This window comes from Cyanistes caeruleus, chromosome 1 (genome assembly GCF_971803275.1).
Source record: "Cyanistes caeruleus chromosome 1, bCyaCae1.hap1.1, whole genome shotgun sequence".
Classification (NCBI taxonomy): domain Eukaryota; kingdom Metazoa; phylum Chordata; class Aves; order Passeriformes; family Paridae; genus Cyanistes; species Cyanistes caeruleus.
The window spans coordinates 120,701,021-120,723,599 of record NC_141701.1 but is presented as its reverse complement, the minus strand read 5'-3'; the positions used below and the strand labels follow the sequence as shown (position 1 = coordinate 120,723,599).

At 38.9% G+C, this 22,579-nt stretch overlaps 1 protein-coding gene and 1 long non-coding RNA gene across 5 annotated transcripts in view; both read right to left on the bottom strand.

The window, feature by feature from the left end:
- Positions 1–3,047: 3,047 nt before the first annotated feature.
- On the bottom strand, positions 3,048–6,127 carry LOC111924439 (uncharacterized). Its single transcript, XR_002861644.2, has 3 exons — positions 5,958–6,127; positions 3,722–3,885; positions 3,048–3,221 (listed from the first exon to the last, which is right to left on the bottom strand). It is a non-coding gene; the product is annotated as an uncharacterized LOC111924439 (long non-coding RNA).
- A 2,387-nt stretch (positions 6,128–8,514) lies between these two features.
- Positions 8,515–22,579, bottom strand: part of TRA2A (transformer 2 alpha homolog) — a 25,432-nt gene continuing 11,367 nt past the window's right edge. For 2 of the 4 annotated variants that reach the window (XM_086853720.1, XM_086853737.1), the window contains exons 4-8: positions 19,308–19,496; positions 11,052–11,167; positions 10,484–10,588; positions 9,713–9,780; positions 8,515–9,533 (exon numbers count right to left, since the gene is read on the bottom strand). In XM_086853720.1, coding sequence (XP_086709846.1) covers positions 9,523–9,533; positions 9,713–9,780; positions 10,484–10,588; positions 11,052–11,167; positions 19,308–19,496 — 489 coding nt within the window. In that variant the 3' untranslated portion in view covers positions 8,515–9,522. Of the gene's footprint in view, positions 9,534–9,712; positions 9,781–10,483; positions 10,592–11,051; positions 11,168–19,307; positions 19,497–22,579 lie in introns of all 4 variants that reach the window. The other 2 variants (XM_086853709.1, XM_086853727.1) reach the window with 1 other exon arrangement.

Below are 22,579 nucleotides of genomic sequence, written 5' to 3'. Positions count from 1 at the left end.
CAGACATAGATTCTCTTTCTCTGTGCTCCCCTGTCAGAGATGGGCACCAGGGACCCTCATGAGGAAAAAATTAACTTTTTTATTCATTGATTTCTGGACTCCTCTGGTCATTTAAAAAGAAAATCTGGAGCACAAGTAGCACCTTCTTTCCAAAGGACTCAAACAACAAGATGGCCACAATTCAAGCTTTCCAAATACTTCTGCTCCCCACAGCCCAAACACAATACCAGTTACTTCCAATCCTACCTGCTCAGACAGCCACTGGAGCAGCTGGGCTTGCAGCACAGTGTGGTTGGTGGATTTGGAAGCTGCCCCAGAGTAGGTGATGGAACTGTTGAATCTCTGACCGAGCACTTTTCTCTCCCTCTCTACCTGGGACTGGCAGGGCAAAGGATGGGAATCCCCAAGGTGCTCCTGGCTGGCATCAGTCAGTGCTCAGCTGCAGGAGGTCTTCAAGCTTAGCAATCCTCAACCCCCAGCTTTGGCAGCAGAGAAACAGGAGACTATTTTGGCAGCAGCAAGATGGGAGAATGTTCTGTCCTTCCTAGGGCTGGTGGTAGGTAGAGGAGCTCCCAGGTTTTGCCCACAGCAGTCCCCCAGATTTCAAGGTGGGGAACAGCTGAAGCCCAGGGACCTCTGTTTGACAGTGGGGAGCTGGGGGGTCATCAGTGGTGGGGAGTGAGCCAAACCCACTTGGGTGCTACTGGTGGGAGGTTTAGACTGTATGGTCAGCCTCTGGACTGGGCTGTACAACTGCTTTTTGATTAAACCAGGGATAATCACTGTCCCGAGTGACTCTGATTTCTGCAGTTAAGATCTCAGGTTTCTCTGCCTTTGAAGGCCTAAATTAACTCTGTGGTACAATCAAAGATGTGCTAAACTGTAGAAGTTTAAGGGAATATTAAAATGTGGATTCTGTAATATTTTTTAAATGTCTTGGTGTTTGAGTGCTCTGCAATGTGCAGCTTGCAGACACTGCAGGGGTGCTCAGCAAGGAGTGGCTTCCCCACCAGCCCTGGACTGGGGACATCATGGGTGGGGTGGAATAAGCATGGATTGAGACATGGGGCTCAACCCTCTCCTCAAACTGAAGCTCTTTGTTCCTTCATCATCTGCATCCACATGAGAAAGAAACCTCTTGTAATTTTTAGCTCCAGAACTGGATCCTCTGAAAACTCATCTCCAGTGACATTTGCTTGGGACCAGACAGCCCAGTCCTTATGGCTGTCCCTATGCATGAGGCTACTCTTATGTGTTCTGTCAGTATTAGCTTAGGCTTCCTAAAGTTATTTTTGATTATATAACATTGTTCAATCATCTTTCACAGATCCTCTTGCGAATCGCCCACCATCTTCCAAAGCTGAAACAGACAAAGTAAAAAAGCACTGGAAGAAGAGCACTTATTAACTTCATCTTCATATGTGGAAAACTGAGAGCAAATCTTCTCTCCAAGGTTACCCAAGCACTCATCCAGTTCTACATTCCCACCATATCAGGTATAATTTCAGTATGAATTTTCCTTTCCAGGGAATATTTTCAGCTATATCAATATTTAGTCCAGTTGTTAACTTCCATAAGGTTTTGTCTTTTTATATTTTGAAGACCTATTGTTCTTAACTCCTTTCTGCGAAATTCACAGACGAGTTGCTGTATGGGTTCCCTTCTAGCCTCCAGTAGATAGAAATTATAAAAACAGACAGTATATAAAACCGTCTGGAAATCAAGACTTCGACAGAATGTTTAATTTTAAAACAATAAAAAGCCCTACACTTTATGTTCTACTCTGCATGTGAGCCCAGCAACAGAGGATTTTAGGGTTTTTAATGAAGTTTGGTAGCTCTTGCTACCTTTTCTCTCAAGTGCCAGCAGTGGATGTGATGGTATCACACGCAGCCTTGGCAGAGCCAGCTGTGTTTGGAGGGGTGTTCAGGGCCACCCTGACTGCACAGCAACATCCGTGGTTATTTGTGCTACTCTCACTGCTCAAGCAGAAGATTTGGCATCAGCCACTTTAAATATTACTTATATTTGTTGTAAACATATGAAGGATACTTGGACACAAGCAAGAATGTGGTCTTCAGCTCGGCAAATAACCCTGCCTTACCTGCTCTAAAGAGGCAGCAGATCTGCTAGATGTTCCTTTGGACACGGTCCAGTGGGATGAGGCTGGCATCTTCCCTGTTCAGATGTCCGCTGATACATGAAGAAGAAAGGCTTTGGAATGTGAAATGCAGGTTAGGACCTGTTATCTCTGCTTTTTTTGCCCTCTCTGCCAAGGAGAACAGAGCATTTGGTACATTTTCCTGTGCTCCACACCTTGCAGTGGGAGGAGAAGAGAGCCAGTGAGAGCAAGAGGTGCTGAGCAGCAACCCCACACCTGGCTAGGGGCAGCAGCTGGGCAAGTCAGTGTTTAGCTAATGGGAAGTTTGACTACCTGTAATTAACCTTCCTCTAAAGTTAATTAATTGCTGTGAAGGAAGAAAAATATTCATGCCTCCTAGAACTATAAATTGTCAGATTGAAGTTGTATTTGATGCACTGTTAAATTCTTTGGGGCTTGGGGTGTTTTTTCGTTGCGGCGGTGAGAATCATTGTTTTGAGGGATTTTCAAGGTTTTTTTTTTTTTTAAGAGACCAGTCCCTAAGCATTTACCACACAAAACTGTTAAAGATACAACACAGAAATACAAATTAGCAGCTCTACCTGGAAGAAAGTATCATCAGCCAAACAGAATTCAGCTGTAAAATAATCATGGGATTTGGCATTTGGGATTTTTCAGTGCAAAAGAGATCACCTTTTTGTTCCCTAAATGATACTCCTCTCTCCCCAGTCCTGCACTGAATCCAGTGGTCTGGAGAAAGCTGAAATCTAGATCAAGGAGGAGACAAGAAATAGGAGCACTAGGATAGCATATTAGATTGTGAAAGGTGAGAAGCAGGAGACAGCTGCTGGCTAAGTCCTCCATTCTGCTGCCATCCTACCACAGCTCAGATCATACCAAAATACCCCAGCAGTGCACACAAGAGTCATCAACCAGTTGAATGCTCCCTGGTGAAGGCAGTTTGTGTGTTTATTGTGAGATTAGACACTAGGCAATATTTGTAATGATGTGTGTTGTTAGTGTAGTGGAATCATGTATCATCAACAGTGATTTAGTAATCAATGCTCCATGGTTCCTCTCTCCTGCAGTTGTGGGAGTTAGGCATCTGCTTCCACAGAACCTGCAAAAGACAGAGTCACTGCAAATTATTAAATCCTAACATCATATAGTGTATAAACATCAGCTACCTTTAGCCATCCATCAGGTTGTCTATCTCCACAAGTTTTATGGGATTTCTACCATGAGACAAAGAAGGCCATCTTAGGATTCTTGAGGTAGTACTGAAAATACACATCTCCCTCATAACCTTGGATCCAAACTGGCAAAAGACTGGCTACTTATGCTGAGAACAGGAGCAAAATGGAACAGTGAGAAAAAGGGGTCTGCGCAGTCCATGGTTCTTCTGTCTAAAGAGCTGCAAGACCGGACTTCACACAGAACTGATCCACTGTTCTACCCAGTTACTTTATAGATTTTATTTATTTATTTGAAGAAAATATAAAGTTCTATACAAGCTCCTGTGATACACTTGAAAGCTACTTGAGGAGTTCTCTGTCTGTACTTCAGGGTAAATCTTGAAAGACAAAGAAACATGATGGAGGATTACCCTGTGCCACTTACCACCGCTGCTGTAATCCAAGTATTATGGGACTGGGTCAGCACGAGAAAATTGAGCCTGGAAGTTTTGGCAGATTCTAAATTACTGAACTTGAACCTGTGCAGAGAGTGCATCCTTGTCCTAATGCAGTACTGGAAGAAGAACGAGTGTGGACTCACAGATCAGACTGGTGGAACAATTAATTACACCAATATTAGCTTTTGGTAACCACAGTTCTCCATTCTTGACCCCTAATGTATCAGATTCCTTCACAGCTGGAAGGCTCCACCAAGTACAAAAGAAAAAAAAGAGAAAAAGGGGGGTACAGAGAAACAACTACATTTTAAGCTTAAAAAATAATCTTACACAGGAAGCACCACTAGCCTTTTGTGCAGTGGGACAATTATTTGCACCGTAGCTGCTTGTTAAGAACTAACCTAAAGAAAATTTTGCAGACCTTTGTTGACAAAGATCTTCTTTTATGTTTTGCCAAGACAACTTAGTTGCTATTTGAATGTGAAAGAGATCTACCATTAGATATCAAAAATGTAGCCTCAGTTGCTACCACAAGGGTTAAGAAATGATTCTGTGTAAGGTGGTCTCTCACTTCCTCAGGAAATTCAGCAACAGACCCACTGAAGTGGCTGGTAGCCTTTCCCAAGGCCATTAGTGTATCTGCCAGTTTTAGTGAATGTTTCAACTTCTGTATCTAAAGCAATAGAAGGAAAAACATTAGGGTTCATTTGTTCCAGTTTAGTAACAAGTTACCTCAAACTGAGAAAGTGTGATGATGCTGTTTTTTGAGCTCTCTGCACATACCAACCTACTTAAGGCAGACTGTTTTTTACCTTTACTTGATCAAAGTGTTGTATTTACAAATACAAGTGTATGAAACAGAGAAAAACATTCCTCTGCTGAACCTAACAGTCCCTACCTGTCCATGTACAGATGCAGTACTACCTGAAAGATTTTATACAGAAGTAAAATGTCAGCAAGCAAGAAATTGTCTTCAAGTCCTGCAGGTGAGGCGGCTTAAGTGCATTTTGTGCTCTCCTTTATGCTGCTGTTTAAAAGGCAAGGGCAGTGACTGTGAGAATGAGGGAAATTCACTCACATCATTTGCGCAGCCAAAAAAAAAAAATTGCTTTTGTAGAAAGCAATAGAAAATGTTTAGCCCAGATTGTTTTTCTTCTCTGGTTATTCACATGAGTTCTAGAGGACTGCAGCAGCTAAGGAGACTGACAGTAAAGGGTGGCAGTGGTGTTAAGTCTGCCTGACCTGTTGTTACTTTGCGAAGCCCTGCAGAGAAGGTGTTTTCCCAAAAAGCATTCTCTAGATGCCTGGGCCTCACCATGCCCACATCATGCAGCACTACAGTCAAAAATGCTTTGCTGAGTACTGCAATACCAAGTCTTAACGTCAGTACAGATTTGAAGTATAGTTACATAGGACAAATGACTAAACAACAGTCTTAATAAACTTCACCTCATGTGCATTGTCCATACACACAACCCCTCCTGGAAGATATTCTGTCTCCACATGTAAACCAGTATGTCTCTTAACTGTTGTCATTGGGTGCAAATTTTCCATTACATACACAGTCTCAGACTAGCCTGGGTAGCAGCTGTTGTGAACTTCTTGTGGCCACTTCTTGGAAGCATTTGGGAACACAGCATATTTAAGAACAAATGTTATCTTGCATTCTCTAGGCTACGCCTAGAATTGAGGCTATACATAAACCTTGATAAACGTCAGGTTTGTCTAAAGTCAGTATTTAAATATTCCCTGCAGTTCATTCTGAACTTCAGCTTGTGTACTAGCACAGAGTATTATCAAGTTTGTTTTTTTTAATTAGGTTGACTTGTTTTCATTTTGTTGCAAGAGTGTAGTATTTGTTCAGAGTTCTGACTACACTAATAATTCACCTAGGACTAAAAAGTACAAAAATGTCTAGAGAAAAGTATGTATGTTTCAGTAGCTGTGTTTGGAGAAACAGTATAAAAATGACTTTCACTAATTTATTTCATATATAGAACCTGGAGCTTAAAGAAACAGTGTTCCTAAATCCATTGACAACAAAGCAGAGATGAGGCTTCCATTCCTGGGGAGAATGCAAACCACAAAAGTTAAAAAAAACCTGCTAATCCAGAGATCTTTGCCCAAGTGATCTCAGTTAAAAAACCCCAACCAACCAACCAACAAACCAACCAACCAACCAAAAACACCCCACCCACAAATGAGGAAACAGCTGCAAATTACCTTGTCCTTTTCAGGACTGCCAGTTTTAGAGATGGCCAATTAAGTCCAGCAATTATTCATACATTTCAGACATCTACAAGTATGTCCAGGACAGTAAGAATTACCACTTTCACCTGTTCTTCAAGTTGACTGCCTTACATCACTGAACATGAAGCATAAAATGAGCCATGTAATGCAATGCTGCTGTCACTGATAACTTTATATGGACTTGTGCCAAGTAGGATATTTAGGCCAACAGATCTATCTGTTGGAAACAACAATCTCCAAGCTAAGTGTTGCAACACTCCTTCAGCTTCCAGACACCATGTTTGCTGAACTGCTCTCTAGCCAGCGAATACAACTTCTCAAGCCTTGACAATTACAGGCCACAAATACCATAAACTACAGTAAGTAGCCACCTCTCTCTCACTTCCTTTTATCCTAATTCCCTGTGCCTGAATGCCTCCCTCAACCTGCACTGCAACTGCCCATGCTGTTGCATCTGGCTGCCCCACTGTTCTGATACACTGCTTTCCATAACTCACACAGAATGACCCAGGCTGGAAAAGACCTCTGAGATCAAATCCAACCTTTGACCAATCACCACGGTAGCAGTAAGTGCCACATTGGAACACACCACCTCCCTGGGCAGGGAATCCATTCCAACGTGTGACCCTTTCTGTCAAGAGACCCCTCCTAATGTCTGACCTGAACCTCCCCTGGCACAGCTTGAGGCCATGGTCCTCTTGCTCCATCACTTTCTGGAAGAAGAGACTGACCCCCTCTGCTCTACAGCTTCAGGCAGTTGTAGAGTGATGCAGTCTCCCAGAGCCTCCTTTTCTCCAGGCTAAACCCCCTCAGCTCCCTCAGAGATTCCACACAGGACTTGTGCTCAAGACCCTTCCCCAGCTCCACTGCCCTTCTCATGACATACTCCAGCACCTCAATGTCTTCCTTGAACTCAGGAGCTCAAAACTGTGGCCTCAACAGTGCTGAGCACAGGGGATCAACCGCTGATCTTGCTGTCTACACTATCCTTGATCCAAGCCAGTCTGCCATCGGCCTTCTTGGCCAGCTGGGCTCACTCCCAGCTCAGGTTCAGCCAGCTTATGGACCACCATTCCCAGGTGCTTTTCTGCCAGGCAGCTTTCCAGCCACTTTGCCCCCAGCCTGTAGCACTGTCTGGAGCTGCTGTGACCCAAGTGCAGGACTTGGCACTTCAGCCTGCCCAGATCCCCCTGTAGAACCTTCCTATCCTCCTGCAGATCACACTCCCACCCAACTTGCCATCATCTGTGAGCTTGCTGAGGGTGCACTCAGTCCCCTCATCCAGACGCCTGAGAAAAGATATGGGAAGTTCCCTGGGGAACCTTCTGTGACCAGCCAAGAGCTGGATGTGGCACCATTCCCCTCCACCCTCTGGGACCAGATATCCATACTGTTTTTCATTCAGTGAAGAGCGCTCCAGTCCAAACCATGGGACTGCCAGCTTTTCCAGGAGATTGCCAGGGGAGACAGTATCTATCCAAGGTATTGCTGCAGTCCAGACAAGACCCACAGCCTTTCCCTCATCCACTGAGTGAGTCACCAGGTCACAGGAGATCGGGCTGGTCAGGCAGGACCCACCTTTCCTAAACGCATGCTGTTAGGGCCTGATCCCTTGGTTGTCCTGAGTTGGCACCCAAGATACCTGCTCCACAACCACCCTGGGCACCAAGGCCTGTAGTTCCCTAGATCCTCCTTCCAGCCCTTCTTGTACCTGGGTGTCACACTGGGTAACCATGTTTTGAAAGAACAAAACCAAAATTAAATATACCAACAGTTTCTTGTCTTGCGATATTGGGGCCTTGCTTTAAAGAAAATAATTTTCTTAATATTTCCTAATTTGTCTGGATCACCAATAATTAAGTGGTAAATTCATCAGAGTTGAAAGATTTAACATCACTGTTTCAGCTACTCTGCTTTCAATTTACTAAGAATTTTCAACTGCAACTTATGGATAAGACATCCTGGATTCAAAGGTATTGAGAAGTAACCAGTTAGAACTTGTTTTGTCACCAATTTCTCCTGGTATATTCTATCAAGCTTTTAAGATGCGTGATGGTGTTTTTTTTAACTACTTGTTAAGAGTTTCTGGAACCAAGACTAAGAAATAGCTAATGCAATTACATTTCATATACTTACCCTCTTAAAATCATGACAAACTCTTCTGGTAGCCTTCCCTGACAATCAGGATGGAAATTTGCTGCAAGGGCTTTGTGGTCTTGTTCCTTCTGCTGCGGCAACATCAACATTCAACCAGCCACTTGCCAGAAAGCTAAACAAAGTCAGTAGTGTTTCTCTCATTCAACCATCTCACCACAACTCCAGCAAGTGACAAGGATGGCACAAGAGAAAGCTGGACTACCCACCCTGCTTAGCCATCCCACATAACCACATACTGATTCTCGGGGAATACAAGGTTCCTGAAAAGACAGGTAAAAGCTGACTGTATCATCCACACCCCAGTACCAAGTATGGTTTAACCTATATTCCAAAGTGACACAAAATGCAGAATGAAAGACAAGAAACTACATTATCAGTGGACTTAACTTTTATTGAGGGGAAAAAAAAGGTTTACATGTAGCTGTAGGTTTTTCCATCCATACTTCCAAAAGTTCAAAAAGGATTGGAAACAAAACTTGCTCCATCATTATTTCAATACCAAAAAGTTTGTGACTTTTTCTTTCATGAACAGCAAATTATATAACTAATTGCTATGTTCAATAAATATTTTTTCTTCTGCACCAATTAAGGGGAAATACTCAGCCAAGTACCACAAAGACCCCAGGAATTAAACAATTTTAATTTCAACTGTTATCCACTGTGTAGCAATCCAGAAACTTTTTCTATAAAACACACAGCCTTAATTTTGAGTGTACAAGGATCTATTCTCCCAGTCAGTCAAATACCAAATTCTGATCTAGCTCAAATAGTCTACTCTCAAAGCAACTACTTGACACATTAAAAAAAAACAAATCCAACCAAAAAACCCCCCAAAAACAAAAAAAAAAAACCAATCCTCTGGTTCATGACTATCTAAGCAAATTTATCATTACAGAAAAGGCTCAAAGTCATTACTTGTTTATCAAAGTAATAGGTAAACATTTTAACAGAAAGATTAACAAGTTACTTGGAAATGCAGGTTTATGTTAAAGTATCCGAGTGTGTATACTACATATGACATGCAAGCTTTAAAAATATCAACGCTCTCTTCTGATTAGTCAGGAGTCCAACTGTTGTAAAAACGAAATAGGAATGACTTCCAAAATGTATCAGCACTTCGGGTTTCTCTATTTCATTTTACTCAAGATGTTTTACTACACAAAAACTACAACAATTACAATATTTAAGAGTATTACAATAAGAAGGGATGGAAAATAGGAATACTTCAACTGAAAATATGTATATTCTAAATGAACCAAAGACTTCTGAAAGAGCCGGAAGGAGAACAAGAAAGGGAAGATGGAAGGGAAAGCAGTAGGGATGCTAAAGATCTGAACTTTGTATTTAAAAATCAAGTCCTCAACTGTAACTCTTCTAATCTTCAGTAGCGCCCTGGAAAAAACAAAAGATGACACAATTACTAATTAAACAATCATAAACTAACTGTACACATTATCTCAGCTTAACTGTGCCCAGCTTTTTTTGCTTTCACATTCAGAATTCCCATTGATCAATTCATATAACAATGTTTATGTCAGCCAGACTCTGTTTATTCACTTGTATTTACTTACTTGGACTATAGGAACGGGATCTTGATCGCGATCGGTATCGACTATAATAAGGCGATGGTGATCGTCTCCTTTAAAGGAAATTAAAAAAGAAACCAAACAACTTCCATTATGAAAGAACCCTTATTCACATCACTTCTACAGAACAGAACCACTTCCTTAGCACTGAAAGACTTGGCCTGCATGAATGATTTCTGCTTTATTTGGCTGTGGCTTATGGTTATTTAACAAATGCTTTCATATTTCTCTATTTGATGTATTTAAACTTGAAGATATTCCCAGACAAAGAATTTAATAAACTCTCACTAGCCTTACATGAAGTGCTTTTCCAGATGCCTACAATTCTTGCTGAACAACATTCTCTGAAACCAGATAACTTTCTAAACAGCAAGATGGTTATGAAATGTCAAGCATTAAAAATCCCATCTACAAATAATCCCTTTTTAAACAGCAGTGTGTATCAGCTGTCCCTGGTTCTATATACAGCATAGAAAAATGAGTTCCCTTTTTATCTGTCCACTTGATTCCTGGGGTATATGCTCTACACCTCCTTCACATAGCAAAATTAACGCCCTGCCCAACAGAAAAAACAAATTCCATAAACACTGAAGATTCTGACTACTTTAATCCCACAAAACATATGTGAATGAGGCTCTAACACACAACAGGCATGAATGTAGAATATTACTATAAACTGAATAATGTGTTTTGTCATCCAACTTTTCAACAAATCACCAAACCCACTGTTAAAAAAATAAAATAAAGATTAGGTACCTGTATCTGTAGTCATATTCTTCATATCTGTCATATCCTCTGTCATACCCCCTGTCATAATATGAGTCCCGGCGACGACCTGCTCCACCGCCACCACCTCCTCCACTGCTATTAGGGGAAAAGATAAAACAAAAACAAAACCCCCTTTATATATCTAGTCTTCACCTTGAGTTAAATTATTAGATAAATTATTACAAATTATTTAAAATATTTTTAAAGTGGTAGGGTAGTAAATCAGACACTGGAAGACTATACCACAAAAATATACAAACAAAATACATAAATAAAAACACCTGCAGAAACTCCCAGAAAAACAATGGATCTGACTCTAATTCCCATCAAAATCAAAGGCAAATGGCCACCTTAGTATTTCAGCAGGCTAAGGATACATCAATTGATGATGCTAGACATTGTTTTTTAATAACAGGTCCTTCAATATTTTTATAAATAAAGATACAATAAACTACAGTAGTATTTAAGAGTGTATGTGAACCACAGTACTGCATTCTTTATATTAGTAATTTCTTCAACCAGAATCCAGCATTCAGTTTAATCCTATTGAACTTACTGTGTTGGCCTGCCCATGTAGATGCCTGGGGTGGGTGTATGTGCTCTCTTGGTGATGGAGTAATCCACTCGAATCCTCCTGCCATCCAGCTCCATTCCATTTGCATGCTCCATCGCCTGCAGGAGAGACAAGGACTGGTAACTATGGAAGGCAATGTAGAAACACATTATATTCCACCAGAAATACAAGCCCAGGACCTGTCTTGTTTAGACTGGTTACTAGTGCCCCACTGTGGCGACTGGCTCATCTCTTGTCCCCATGCCTGTCTGCCGGTGGTTACAGGACTGCACTGGGGTGCCGAACTCATGCGACTCTCAATCCCTTCTTAAGGGAGCACAGGCTAACCACTAACACAGCCACTCTCCCTAGACTTTATCTTCTACCCATTTGAAAGGTAAATTCAAAGTCAAAACAGCATTTTTCTGAAAACTGCATCTTTCCTACCGCCGTCTCTGACCCAGAGGGGACGGGCGGATTCAAAAGCTGTGCAAAACAGTGGCTTCCTGTAGGGTGCATATGGCCGGATTACTGCTCGTCGGCTGCCATTTCATGCTCTCCCAGCCTCCTGCCATCTCCCTTACAAGGACCTACTTCAGCAGAGCTTAGTAAAATGGCGGGTTCAGCCTACATGGATACCTAATTACAACCTTCCTCCCCACTCCCTCTCACAATAGCAGCTCGCTTAAGTGATACACACAAGGGTCTGCGCTCAGACGCCCGTGCCCTCAGAACCGCCCGCAGCCCCTGCACACACTCGCTGGGTGTTCCAGCCCCAGCTTCTTCACTCTGAGAATCAATACAATGGCCTTTCACAAACTCAAACCATCAAAGTAAGTTTTTCAAAGGAGCACAGCGTACTTTTGAGAATTTTATTCAGGCAAAAGTAACCTAAAAACACAAACCCCAACAAACAACAAATCCACAACAGTTAATTTTAACAGCTAATGATGACTTGAAAGGATTTTTAAAATTTTGCTTTTTGAATTTTAATAGATTTTGTTAGCTTCTACAGGATCTCTGAAATACCAATACACACCTCTTACTTCTCAACACTAAGCACAGCACTTAGTCCAATACACATGATTTTAATTTTTCATGTGTGGAGAAGACACACTGTTACAATCTTGAGTAAAGAACATAACCACTTTGCAATTTTTTTATCGGCAAAAAACAACAACCAACCTCAAAACATGAAGCTGCCTCTTTAGCATAGATTTTTTTTTTTGTTGAATAATTAAACATTTATTCAAAAATCTCAACTCTAACAAGAGCCTTACTGAACTTACATACGTGCCATAAAGGAGACAGAGAAACCTGACATCAACATGTTTTAACTGCTGTGCCCAAACTGGGAAGTGACTGATGATCACTAATGCATTTATCAAGACTGAGTTTGTATTTTAATAATGCTGTTTGTGTCCATACTATATCGCCATCTAGTGATTTGTGTTCCTGTACAAAACTAACTACATTTAGCCAACTGCAAGGCTTAGCAAAGAGCATTCCAAGTCCTTCAACATACACTAAGGTATACTTTGTGACAAAAACACACTCCTCATCTTTAGCCTTCTAGCCTTAACATCTTTTTTTTTCCCATAAGGATGACGTAAATTAAAATAAATCTGTGCATGCATCCTAGAAAAGTATGTGTGCACAAACCTAACAATGAAGGTTGCAAATGTCTGGCTGAAAAATTACCTTTATGATGAAAAGCATCTTTCTGGAAATGCAGCAAGTTAACTTTTAAGTAATTTTCTGCTGCATGGCATTTTTAAGTCCAGTCAACAACTTGCACAATAGTAAGCTTAGCTGACAAGAAGCCACCCCAAATCCAGAACATCTGGCATATCTTCTTTAGTAAAGCCAACAAACACCTCTTCAAGAGGAAGAATTCTCTGACAGGGGGAGCAATACAGAGAAGAGCAACATACCAGCAAGAGAAATGAAGAATTAAATTTGAGAGTTGCCTGTTTGTTTTAGAAATACCAGGAAATGTGTTACATTTCAGTGGATTAAGATTCGTTCATGGTTACCAGACTGCACAGAACTCCTGACACCCTGGTCATAATGTCTAATGTCCTAACAAATATTAAAACATTAATTTTCTTATGGTTCAGCAGCTGTCAGAAATAACCGCCAACTAAAAAAATTTAAAATAAAGAAAATCTTTAATAGATAGACAAAAACAATAAAGCCTCTTGAAATTCTGACAGCATCCCTAAATGCAGGAAAGCCAAAACCTACAACAATTAATAGTATGGATCACTCACATTCAGTAATTAGCAACTGGAAATACCTTCTAAAGGGGTTCCCAGATTCTCTGCACCACTCTCAACGTGGACGCCTCAGCTCTTTGAAGTAAAGTATTTAAGCTGACATTATAAGGTAAGAACTGCTGCAAGATGACCAAAAGACCTCTCTGAAAAACTGTGTTCACATAACTGATACAACAGTATTTATTTTGTATGAAGGCTGTAAAAATATATTAGTGATCCTAATCACTGGCATTTCTGTGCTTTATTGAAAGTTAAAGGAGTTTACAAGAAAATTTTGGATATTACAGTCTTCTTGTATGCCATATTCAAAACAAATTTCAGTTTCCTTTTCTTGCTGGTTTTGGGAGTGCATGACTGCTGTGTTAACACTATTTGAGTGTCAAAGAGAAAAAATTGCATATTCTTTCTAACAATGCTGAAGACATTCTCAAATACTGTTTACAGTGACAAAATGAAACTTTAAAAAAAACCCCCAAATATTATTTGATTTTTAAGACACACAATGCCCTCTTAGGAGTCTAACTGTCACCAATCTATTTTTATTACAACCTGGATTCTTCTCCAAATATCTGAATGTTGTTAAAAGACTTGTATGGTTTTTGCAAGAGGACAGTAAGCAAGAAAACAGCATTCCTATAAACATGTATTAGTTCTGGTAGCAAATTCTATGGAAAACTTGATTTTTGTAGTCTAGAACACACATCTATATGTCTGCAGTCAGAAAATAGAACTAGGACTGGGAATGGCATAGGTTCAATCTTGGATTACATTTTTCAAGTTTTACAGTTTTAAACCTTCAGCAGACTATCCATAACAAGAGAACTGATTATCTATAAGGTGTTGGTTTGACAAAATGAGCAGTTCCTGAACTACAGGAGGCATCTCCAGTGGCTCAAAGACAGAAAGCATTAAATTTAACAAAGATTTCAATGTAATTTGATATTTAATAAAGTATGTGATGTTTTCTACGTGTATGACCAGTTAAGGTAGAGTATAACAAGTTTGGAAACACAACTTTTAATTAAATGCACAAACTTACATGGGTGGCTGGTATTAGTTAAGCAATCAATAACCCACTAAAAAAATTAAAGACTTTCAGTCTGGGTAACTATTTCAATAACTTGACATCACTACAAAGTCAGCAAAATACAGACTGAGTACACTTATATAGTCAAACATGAGCAGCTTATATTGTGACTTATTTTGAAAATGTGTTCTCACAATTTAAAAATAACACAAGGTAGTGCCTTTTATTTTGTTCCCCTCACTGTAGTTTTGTGAGTTTGTTTTTTTTTACCAGAAGTTCTTCTCTACTGCATTTAATGCCACTGACAAAAACATCACTTCTACTCTATCACAGGTACAGCAAGGGATAAAAGACACAATGGATTGGATTTTCCCCCTCCAGTGTATCAATTACCCATTCAGTTCTGGATTTACTGAGAATAACTGAAAGAAAATAAAATAAAAAAAAAAACAAAACAAAAAAAAAACCAACAAAAAATCTGATGGGAATTAATAAAGAAATTAAGAAACTCATCTTTTTACATCTGCTGCAGTCTGTCAAGTTCAATTCAAGTGTCCATTTCACTTTTGAACAATACTCCTTTTCACTTCTCTAGTTTGAGATTTCAACTTTTAAACATATAAAATTATGAGATTAAAAACACTGACAGATTTAATGTATTACCTTTAAAGCATATTTTAGAGCTTCAGAGTCAATACAGGATTTTAGAGAATATGAGGAACTGGATGTTCCTTTACGTATCAGTAATTTCATGGTATTTCAGAGTCTCCAGAAGTAACTTGTAATTCTGAACATTTAAGACCTTCTAGTACTCTTTCCTGTTAGGGCTGTTTTTGAACAATACTTTAATCATTTTTTCAACAAGCCATGGGAGTTTTGTTCAATAACATTGGTTCTAAGCTCATCTGCTTGTACCACAGATTATATGTTTTTCAAATTGAACTGATGAACTCCATAATTATTCTGGTCTTTGGCAACTGAATGATGTTAATGGTTTGTGCTGATTATTAATTACTGTTCATTATTAATGAACAGTACATCAGAAAATGGTTCTGGAAAGATGGTAAAAACTTTTTGAAGAACATTTAACTAACATTAGAAAATTCCGTATTGCCAACAGCTGCTGTAGCTGCTGCTTCTTAGATGAGTTCCTCCTACAGACAGTACATTCACAGTAGCCTCAGTTTAAACAACTAACACTTCACAGTCTGAGCTACTGAAAAGCTGATTTAGCAGCATATGAAATCCCTGATAACTGTTTTAAGTTACTAGAACAGCCCTAGAACAGCCAGCACTTTTCACTCGTGATTTTCTCAACTTACTGTTAAGTAAGACCCTGACACAATCAATTCCTCCCCCATCAACTAATTTTTTTTCTCATCAAAGTACATAGAAGTTTGTGATCCTCTAAAACACAGGAAGAAAATCCTTATGTGATGGGCAGATGAATATCCTCTATAATTTAGTGAAAATATTGCAAAACAACATTACAACACTGGCTCCATGCCAGCATTGCCAATACTGCAAACTCCGTAAGAGTGTGAGAAACAAGTCTTGAACTGATGTTTACAGATTTTGCATGTTGCCCACATAGTTCTAACTTGGAAAAGAGTGGCAAAGACAAGACACTGCACCACCCAAGGCAAAAAAACAATAGCAAGTATTTTTTTTAAAAAACAACTTTTTGAAATAAAAGAACTTCACAAAAAATGAAACCCACTATACCCATTCTAAAAATAGGTACATAATGACAGAAGCTTTTCAAACAGGCTTTGAACAAGGTGACAGACAAGAACATCGACATACCAAAACCTCACATTTCTAGATAATGATTAGACATTCATCAGTTGTTTCCTAAGACATCATCAGTCCTTGATATTTACTGTTATCACACTTTGAACTCAAGACAGTGTCCATGAATATCTTCAATATGGATCAAAACCTAAGAATCCAGTCAAGTGTTATTTTGCACACACTATACCACTGCAGTAAGACATCTGATGGGAAGGGAACCTTCTGTCTGATCATAAAGTTTCATCTTAACCTCAGCAGAGTTTCAAACAGAATAGAACATATTCCACAAGTAATCTCCTGGATTGGACACATGCTTTGAAAACTTCCTCAGCCCTGTTATAGTGGAATGTCTGAAGCTACTGTGATGCTTTTGACAGCTTCTCTGTGTAGTAATCAAAAGCTAAGCTTGTGTTCCTCTTTATAACCAAGATGCTCAGGAACAGCTAACAAGGCTGCTATGGTGTCAAAATCTGAGATTCTGAAATTTTAAAACAGTCTAAGTAAAAATAAATTTTAAATCTGCCCATTCAGTGTTTTCAGGACACTGAGAAGTATCGTATCACTCTGAAGAAATTCTATTTTACATTGTCTTTGGAGTTCCAATACATAGAGAGCTAGCTGACAATTCAAAATGTCTTTACCAACTTATGGTACTGTACAACTTGGTTTCATAATCATGACCCAAAGCAACATTTTAATTAGTTCAATAACTGATCCAGTTTTTAAAAGTGGTAACAGGGATGACAAAGATCCTGTGGGATTTCAGCTCAAGAGAATCCATGCACATCTGACACTGATCAATCTTCAAGTTATGAAAGTTTAAACAACTACTCACAATTAATTTGATGTAAAATTTTAGTACTACCTGTATTTCAGAGCATGTCTGCTGAGATGCTTCCCCGTGTTAGCCTTTCTGAAGGGCGACAGTGAAGATTATGGAAAATCCTCATTTTCCTGTAGAGTTCTACTCTCATTTAATCCATCTATCTTTAAAAGGGCTGGAGTTTAGTTCAACAGCTCATCTCTTTATTTAGATGTTTAGCATGTTGAAGGTTTGGAACTCTGGTTATTGTTTTTGGTTGGTTGGAGTTTTTAAAATTATTATTTTTAAAAAGGGTTACCTACTCAGAACAGAAGTAATTCAAGTACCATTGCTTTAATGCAAACTCAGCTTTTCAGACTATCTTCCAAACAGAGAACAAAATGCATACTCAACTTTCCAGACTCTCTTCCAAACATTGCTTCATTTCCTTCATTCTTCTCCTAAAAGGCCTGTCACAAAATTTCACACCTACAGCTAAATATCTATCTATACCTACATTTGTATGTATGTATGTACCTGCATTTATGTATCTCCCCTTTTCAACAACAGTTGACATTTACTGCAATCTTCAAATCTGTCCTCAAGGCCCAACAAATAAGTCAAATAAACAAGTTTTCCTTCTGTCCTTCTTGCCAAAGTATTTCAGTTATTTAAGTTCCAGGTGTTGGGAGGGTTTGCATCCTTTCCCCCGCTTCAGGCACCAGCCCATTGGAGAAAAGAAAAATGGGTTTAATTACATTCCAAATTATTTCAGTTTCTGCTTCAGGCTCTAATCTTGACCTCCATATTTCTGAATGCAAGTAACATCCCTTTTTGTTTTCCTTCACATTCCAGTTTCACAGCATCTGCCAAAACAGCTTTATACTAAACAAATTACTTCATGCTATTTACATGGAACATTTTAAGAAATGCATGGTCTCACGCATGACCATTGCCTGTGGCAACCAGGAAAAAAAACTACTTCTAAAGACATATGAAGCTGTAAGACAGACAAAACCTGTATATGACCGTGCCAAGGAATACTGTGCAAATATTTTGGATGTGAAGTGTTTTACAAAACAGCCACTTTTTAAAAAACCCAACAAATTCAGTGCGAACAGAAATACAAGGCTAGAAGTTAGAAGAGAGCAGGCCCTTAAAGACAGATGGATATACAGCTATGCACCCCATGAACCTCTTTACCAACCTGTTCAACTGAGACTTCAAGAAAATATACAAGGGACACTAAAGTTTTGCGTCCTTTTACATACCTCTATAACCTGCAACAACCACATATAAATACATACACAAAGACTACTCTTCCCATAAATTGATTCTCAGTTGGATCATACTAGAAGTCAGACAAGAAGTACAGCTCAATCAAGTAATCCACAAAACAGGTTTTTTTTATTAAAATATCAAGTAGCATCAGAGTTCTTATTTTTCAGCTCCTGATAGGTTCCAGAATTGTCATTCTCCCTGTCTTTAATGCTAAATGATCTTTAAAGAGAGGGGTTGTATTTAGTATCTCCTTATAAATAAACTTAACAAATGCACACAGAATCAAACAGCACATCTGCCCAAACCTATTAATTCATAAACAAGATGAAGTGTATGACTCAGTTTATCCCAAAGAAAGAGATAATCACACAGTACAGGCTTGAAGACTTTTTTTAGAGGGCACCTTTACTTTTAATAGCAACTTAATCTACAAATTTCAGTAAATGTGGTTAAGTTTATGGTAGCATTACAGGGGTAAAAAAGTCTACTGCTTATTGTATATTGTAATGTCATGAATTGTAACACAGGCTGCTGTTCATATTCTGATTCTTTCCTTACAGATCAATTATACTAACAACTCAGTCTAGCTATTAACAGCTATCTGTTAAACAACCAGGAAAACAATTGACCAAGGCACAACTCAAGACAAACCCCACCGATTTTCAAACGTACAATGACATGCCTAAAAGGAGAAAATGCAAACGGAATGTCCAGAATTTTGATCCAGAAAATGTAAGATTTTCATTTCCAAAATATTTCAAAAATACTTTAGATATAGAAGCCTCAATGATTTATTTGCATTTTGAAGTAACAGACTAAAATTGAAGTCCAGTGCTCACTGGTGGTTTAATACAGACAGCTTATGCTCAAAATCTGCCCATGCATCTGAACACTGGACTCAAATGCTTCATTTGTTTAGAAGTGCCACATGACTTGAACAAAACATTTTAAATTAATCTCAGTGTGAGAATCTCCTAAAGAATACACACTCAAAAACTTGTTTTCTTTTTACAGACAATTAATGAAGATAATGCATAAAGAGCACACCTGAAAAAAGTAGCAAAGCATGCATTTACCTCCTTAGAATCATCAATTCTCTCAAAATAAACGAAAGCAAATCCTCTTGATCGTCCAGTCCGTTGATCATAAACCACATTGACACCAGTCAAAGGTCCGTAACGGGAGAAGACCTCACGTAAATCTCTCTCAGTAGTGTACAAACTGAGACCAAACACTCCAAGACAGGTATTAGGATCTGGATTAGCCTGGTAACACAAATATTCAACTCCAATTAATTTTATTTTTAAAAAAATAAAATTAAATATTCTTATATCAAAAATCATCAATTATAAAAAAAAATAATCTGAAGAAAACTGAACAGGCTAATACACAGCTTAACACTTCAACAGTTATCACTCTAATTATAAGATAATTTCAAAAAAAGCAACTACTTTCAATGGTTTTAATTTTATAAAAAAGACCAAGACAGATTTCGCATGTTGGTAAAAAACTCAGTTGATAAAATTTAAACATTCTGATCCACAGAAAAGCTACAGAACAAGAGGAACCCATGTTATTAGTATTTCATACCGAAATTACCAAGAAGGGGCACAACAAGGACACGACATAAAAATCTGTGCTGAGAACAGGTCTGCCAGCCTTAACTCCAACCTTCAGCCCTTTTGCATGGTCATCATAGGCACTATAGAGCATACACTGCCTCCAGCTGCCCACACTACACGTGAGCACTTGAGCTTCTAAGCACAGACAACTGAACTATTATCCAGCTTCTACTGATACTTCCTCCACCTCAGCATTTCCTATCCAACTATAGTGAAAGTCAATATTTACATTTGTAAGTTAATCTTTCCACTTGTCAACTGGATAAAAGGCACCTGCTTCTTTCACCTAGAGAGCAACATATGTTTAAGGCCAGTAGTGTGAAACTGTAATCCAAAAGCATGCATATTTCTTTAGCACAAAACTCTTGACTCTCTAACATTATGTGGGATACTTCACAGGTCTCACTTCAACTAGATAAAGTCAAATATGTAATAGTACAAGGTACAAGTTCTCTTTTAGGATTAAAATTTCTCTACATGCTAGAGAATTCATAACTAATGCCAAAACCTCTGTAAAAATTATTTTGATCAATCAACATGTTTTTCACTTCTGTGTCTGGTACCTGCAATACTAGAGACAGCAATTTAAAATACCAGCAACAAGCACAGAGATTTAATGTTTCTCCCAAAATAACAACTGGAAATTGACACATCTGAAACTGAAACACAAATTTCAGCTAAGCATAATAATTTATGCCTCAGAGCCTGCTTTTCAGCCTTATTCAAAGACTGAAAAGGTTTAGATCTCCTGTTGTAATTTTTTTAAGAGCATTTGTTCAGGACTCTATTGTGAAAAAAAGATGTCCACACTATTAATATATTTGAAGTCCCTTTTTTCCATTTGTCCAAGTTCAAACTTCTGCTTTAAGACATGAATCTTCTGCAATTCCTCACTATAGTGGAAGAGTAAAAGACCTGGCAGTTTGTAATTCAAAAGTTTTAATTATACACATCAAGATACGTATTTTTTACTCCATATTTCAATCTGATAGTTCAATGGCACTGGCAACTATGCTCATTTTATTACTGAACTCCTCTAAGTATAATGAAAACTGTCTTTTAAATCATTGTTTGGGTAAATTCCTCCACACATCCATACCTGTTGCCCTTTTTTAACATCTCTCTTACATATAAAGCGTATTAATTTTTCTGAGGCAAGAGATGTCCTGAGATCAGTCTGCAGACCTTAAGTGACAAGTGACAACTATACAACCACTGGAAGGCCAAAACTGACTGTGGAGGACTAAAGGGCATTTGTATTAGGTTTCTGTACTGCCTCCCATCAACCCAGTATGCAAGCTCTCTCTACAAGAAAGGAAGTGGCAAAATTGCTAGCAATTTTCCTGGTGTCATTAGGACCTTGTTATAAAGGGGATTTCAAATCTTGTCTGATTTTAATTTCATTTTGACACTGTTAGAACTACTCCTTAGAAATACTGAAAAATTCACTGTGAAAACACTCGTAGTGTTTCACAAAGTCATTTCCAAAGGCAGAAAAACATCTTCACATAGCAAAGCATCCTAATAATTCCTAAAGTAGTGAAGTGGATTCTTCTACCTTTCCACAGAAAGATGGCTAACCCTCTTGAAGTTCAGCTATTCCTGCCTATTTTTCAACTCACTAGATTAATATTTACTTCATCATGATTAGATGCTGGCAACAATCCATAAAAAGCTACTATGTACATTGCTTCACCACAGCTTCAGCCACTGCATGCTAGCACTGCTGGAGTCTTGCCTCTTCCCCCTTTTTTCTGCTCCCTCACATTGGTACTAACCTGCTCCTGGTGATCTGCTTCACCAAGATAGGACAGCAAAAAAACTCTGTATGCTTTTTGAAAGAATTCATAAAAAAATCTGCAGACCAAACCAGATTAAAACTAAAAGGATCAGAAATATATCACTGCCCTCAACAAGGAAAGGGAGAGCTGTGTAGCTGTGTGCAGTGACATTCATTTAGATCAGCCTGGAGTGATGTGAAACAAGAAGCTAAAGCACTGAAACAGGTTAGACAAGAAACTGGAGTGGAGGACTATGAAGATGATTAGAAGATTGGAGCGCTTCCCTTATAACGAAAGGCTCAGAGAGCTGGGCCTGTTTAAATTGGAGAATAGATGACTGAGAGGGCATCTTATCAATGCATACAAATATTTCATGGGCAGGCATCACAAAGATGGGGCCAGACTGCCCTCAGTGCTGCTAAGCAACAGGACAAGGGGCAACAGGCACAAACTGAAACATGGTACATTCCATCTAAATGTGAAGGAAAATTTCTCTGAGGTTGTCTGAGCACTGGAACACACTGACCAGAGAGGCTGCCAAGTCTTCTTTTCGAGAGGTGGTCAAAACACACCTGCATGTGATCCTGTAGAACCTGCTCTAGGTGCACCTGCTTTAGGGGGAGCTGGACTAGCTAATTTCCAAAGATCCCTTTCAAGCCCAACCATTCTGCTGTTACAAAGAAGGACACAGAGAAATATCAGAATGATAAGATTAGTATTTTAGATTTTGATTGGTGTAACTATACTCTCTCCTGCTCATACAGAGACACTTCTCATTTACATTTTGAAAGACTGACTGTACCTCCTTTTCACAACTGTGAATTCTTCTAGTCCACTATAAAGATTTTCATATTACCTAACAGCACAGGGCTTTACTTCAAGATAAAGCAAATTAAATAATCAGAAGCATAAAATCACAAGCAACTTGCAACATATTCTCTATAA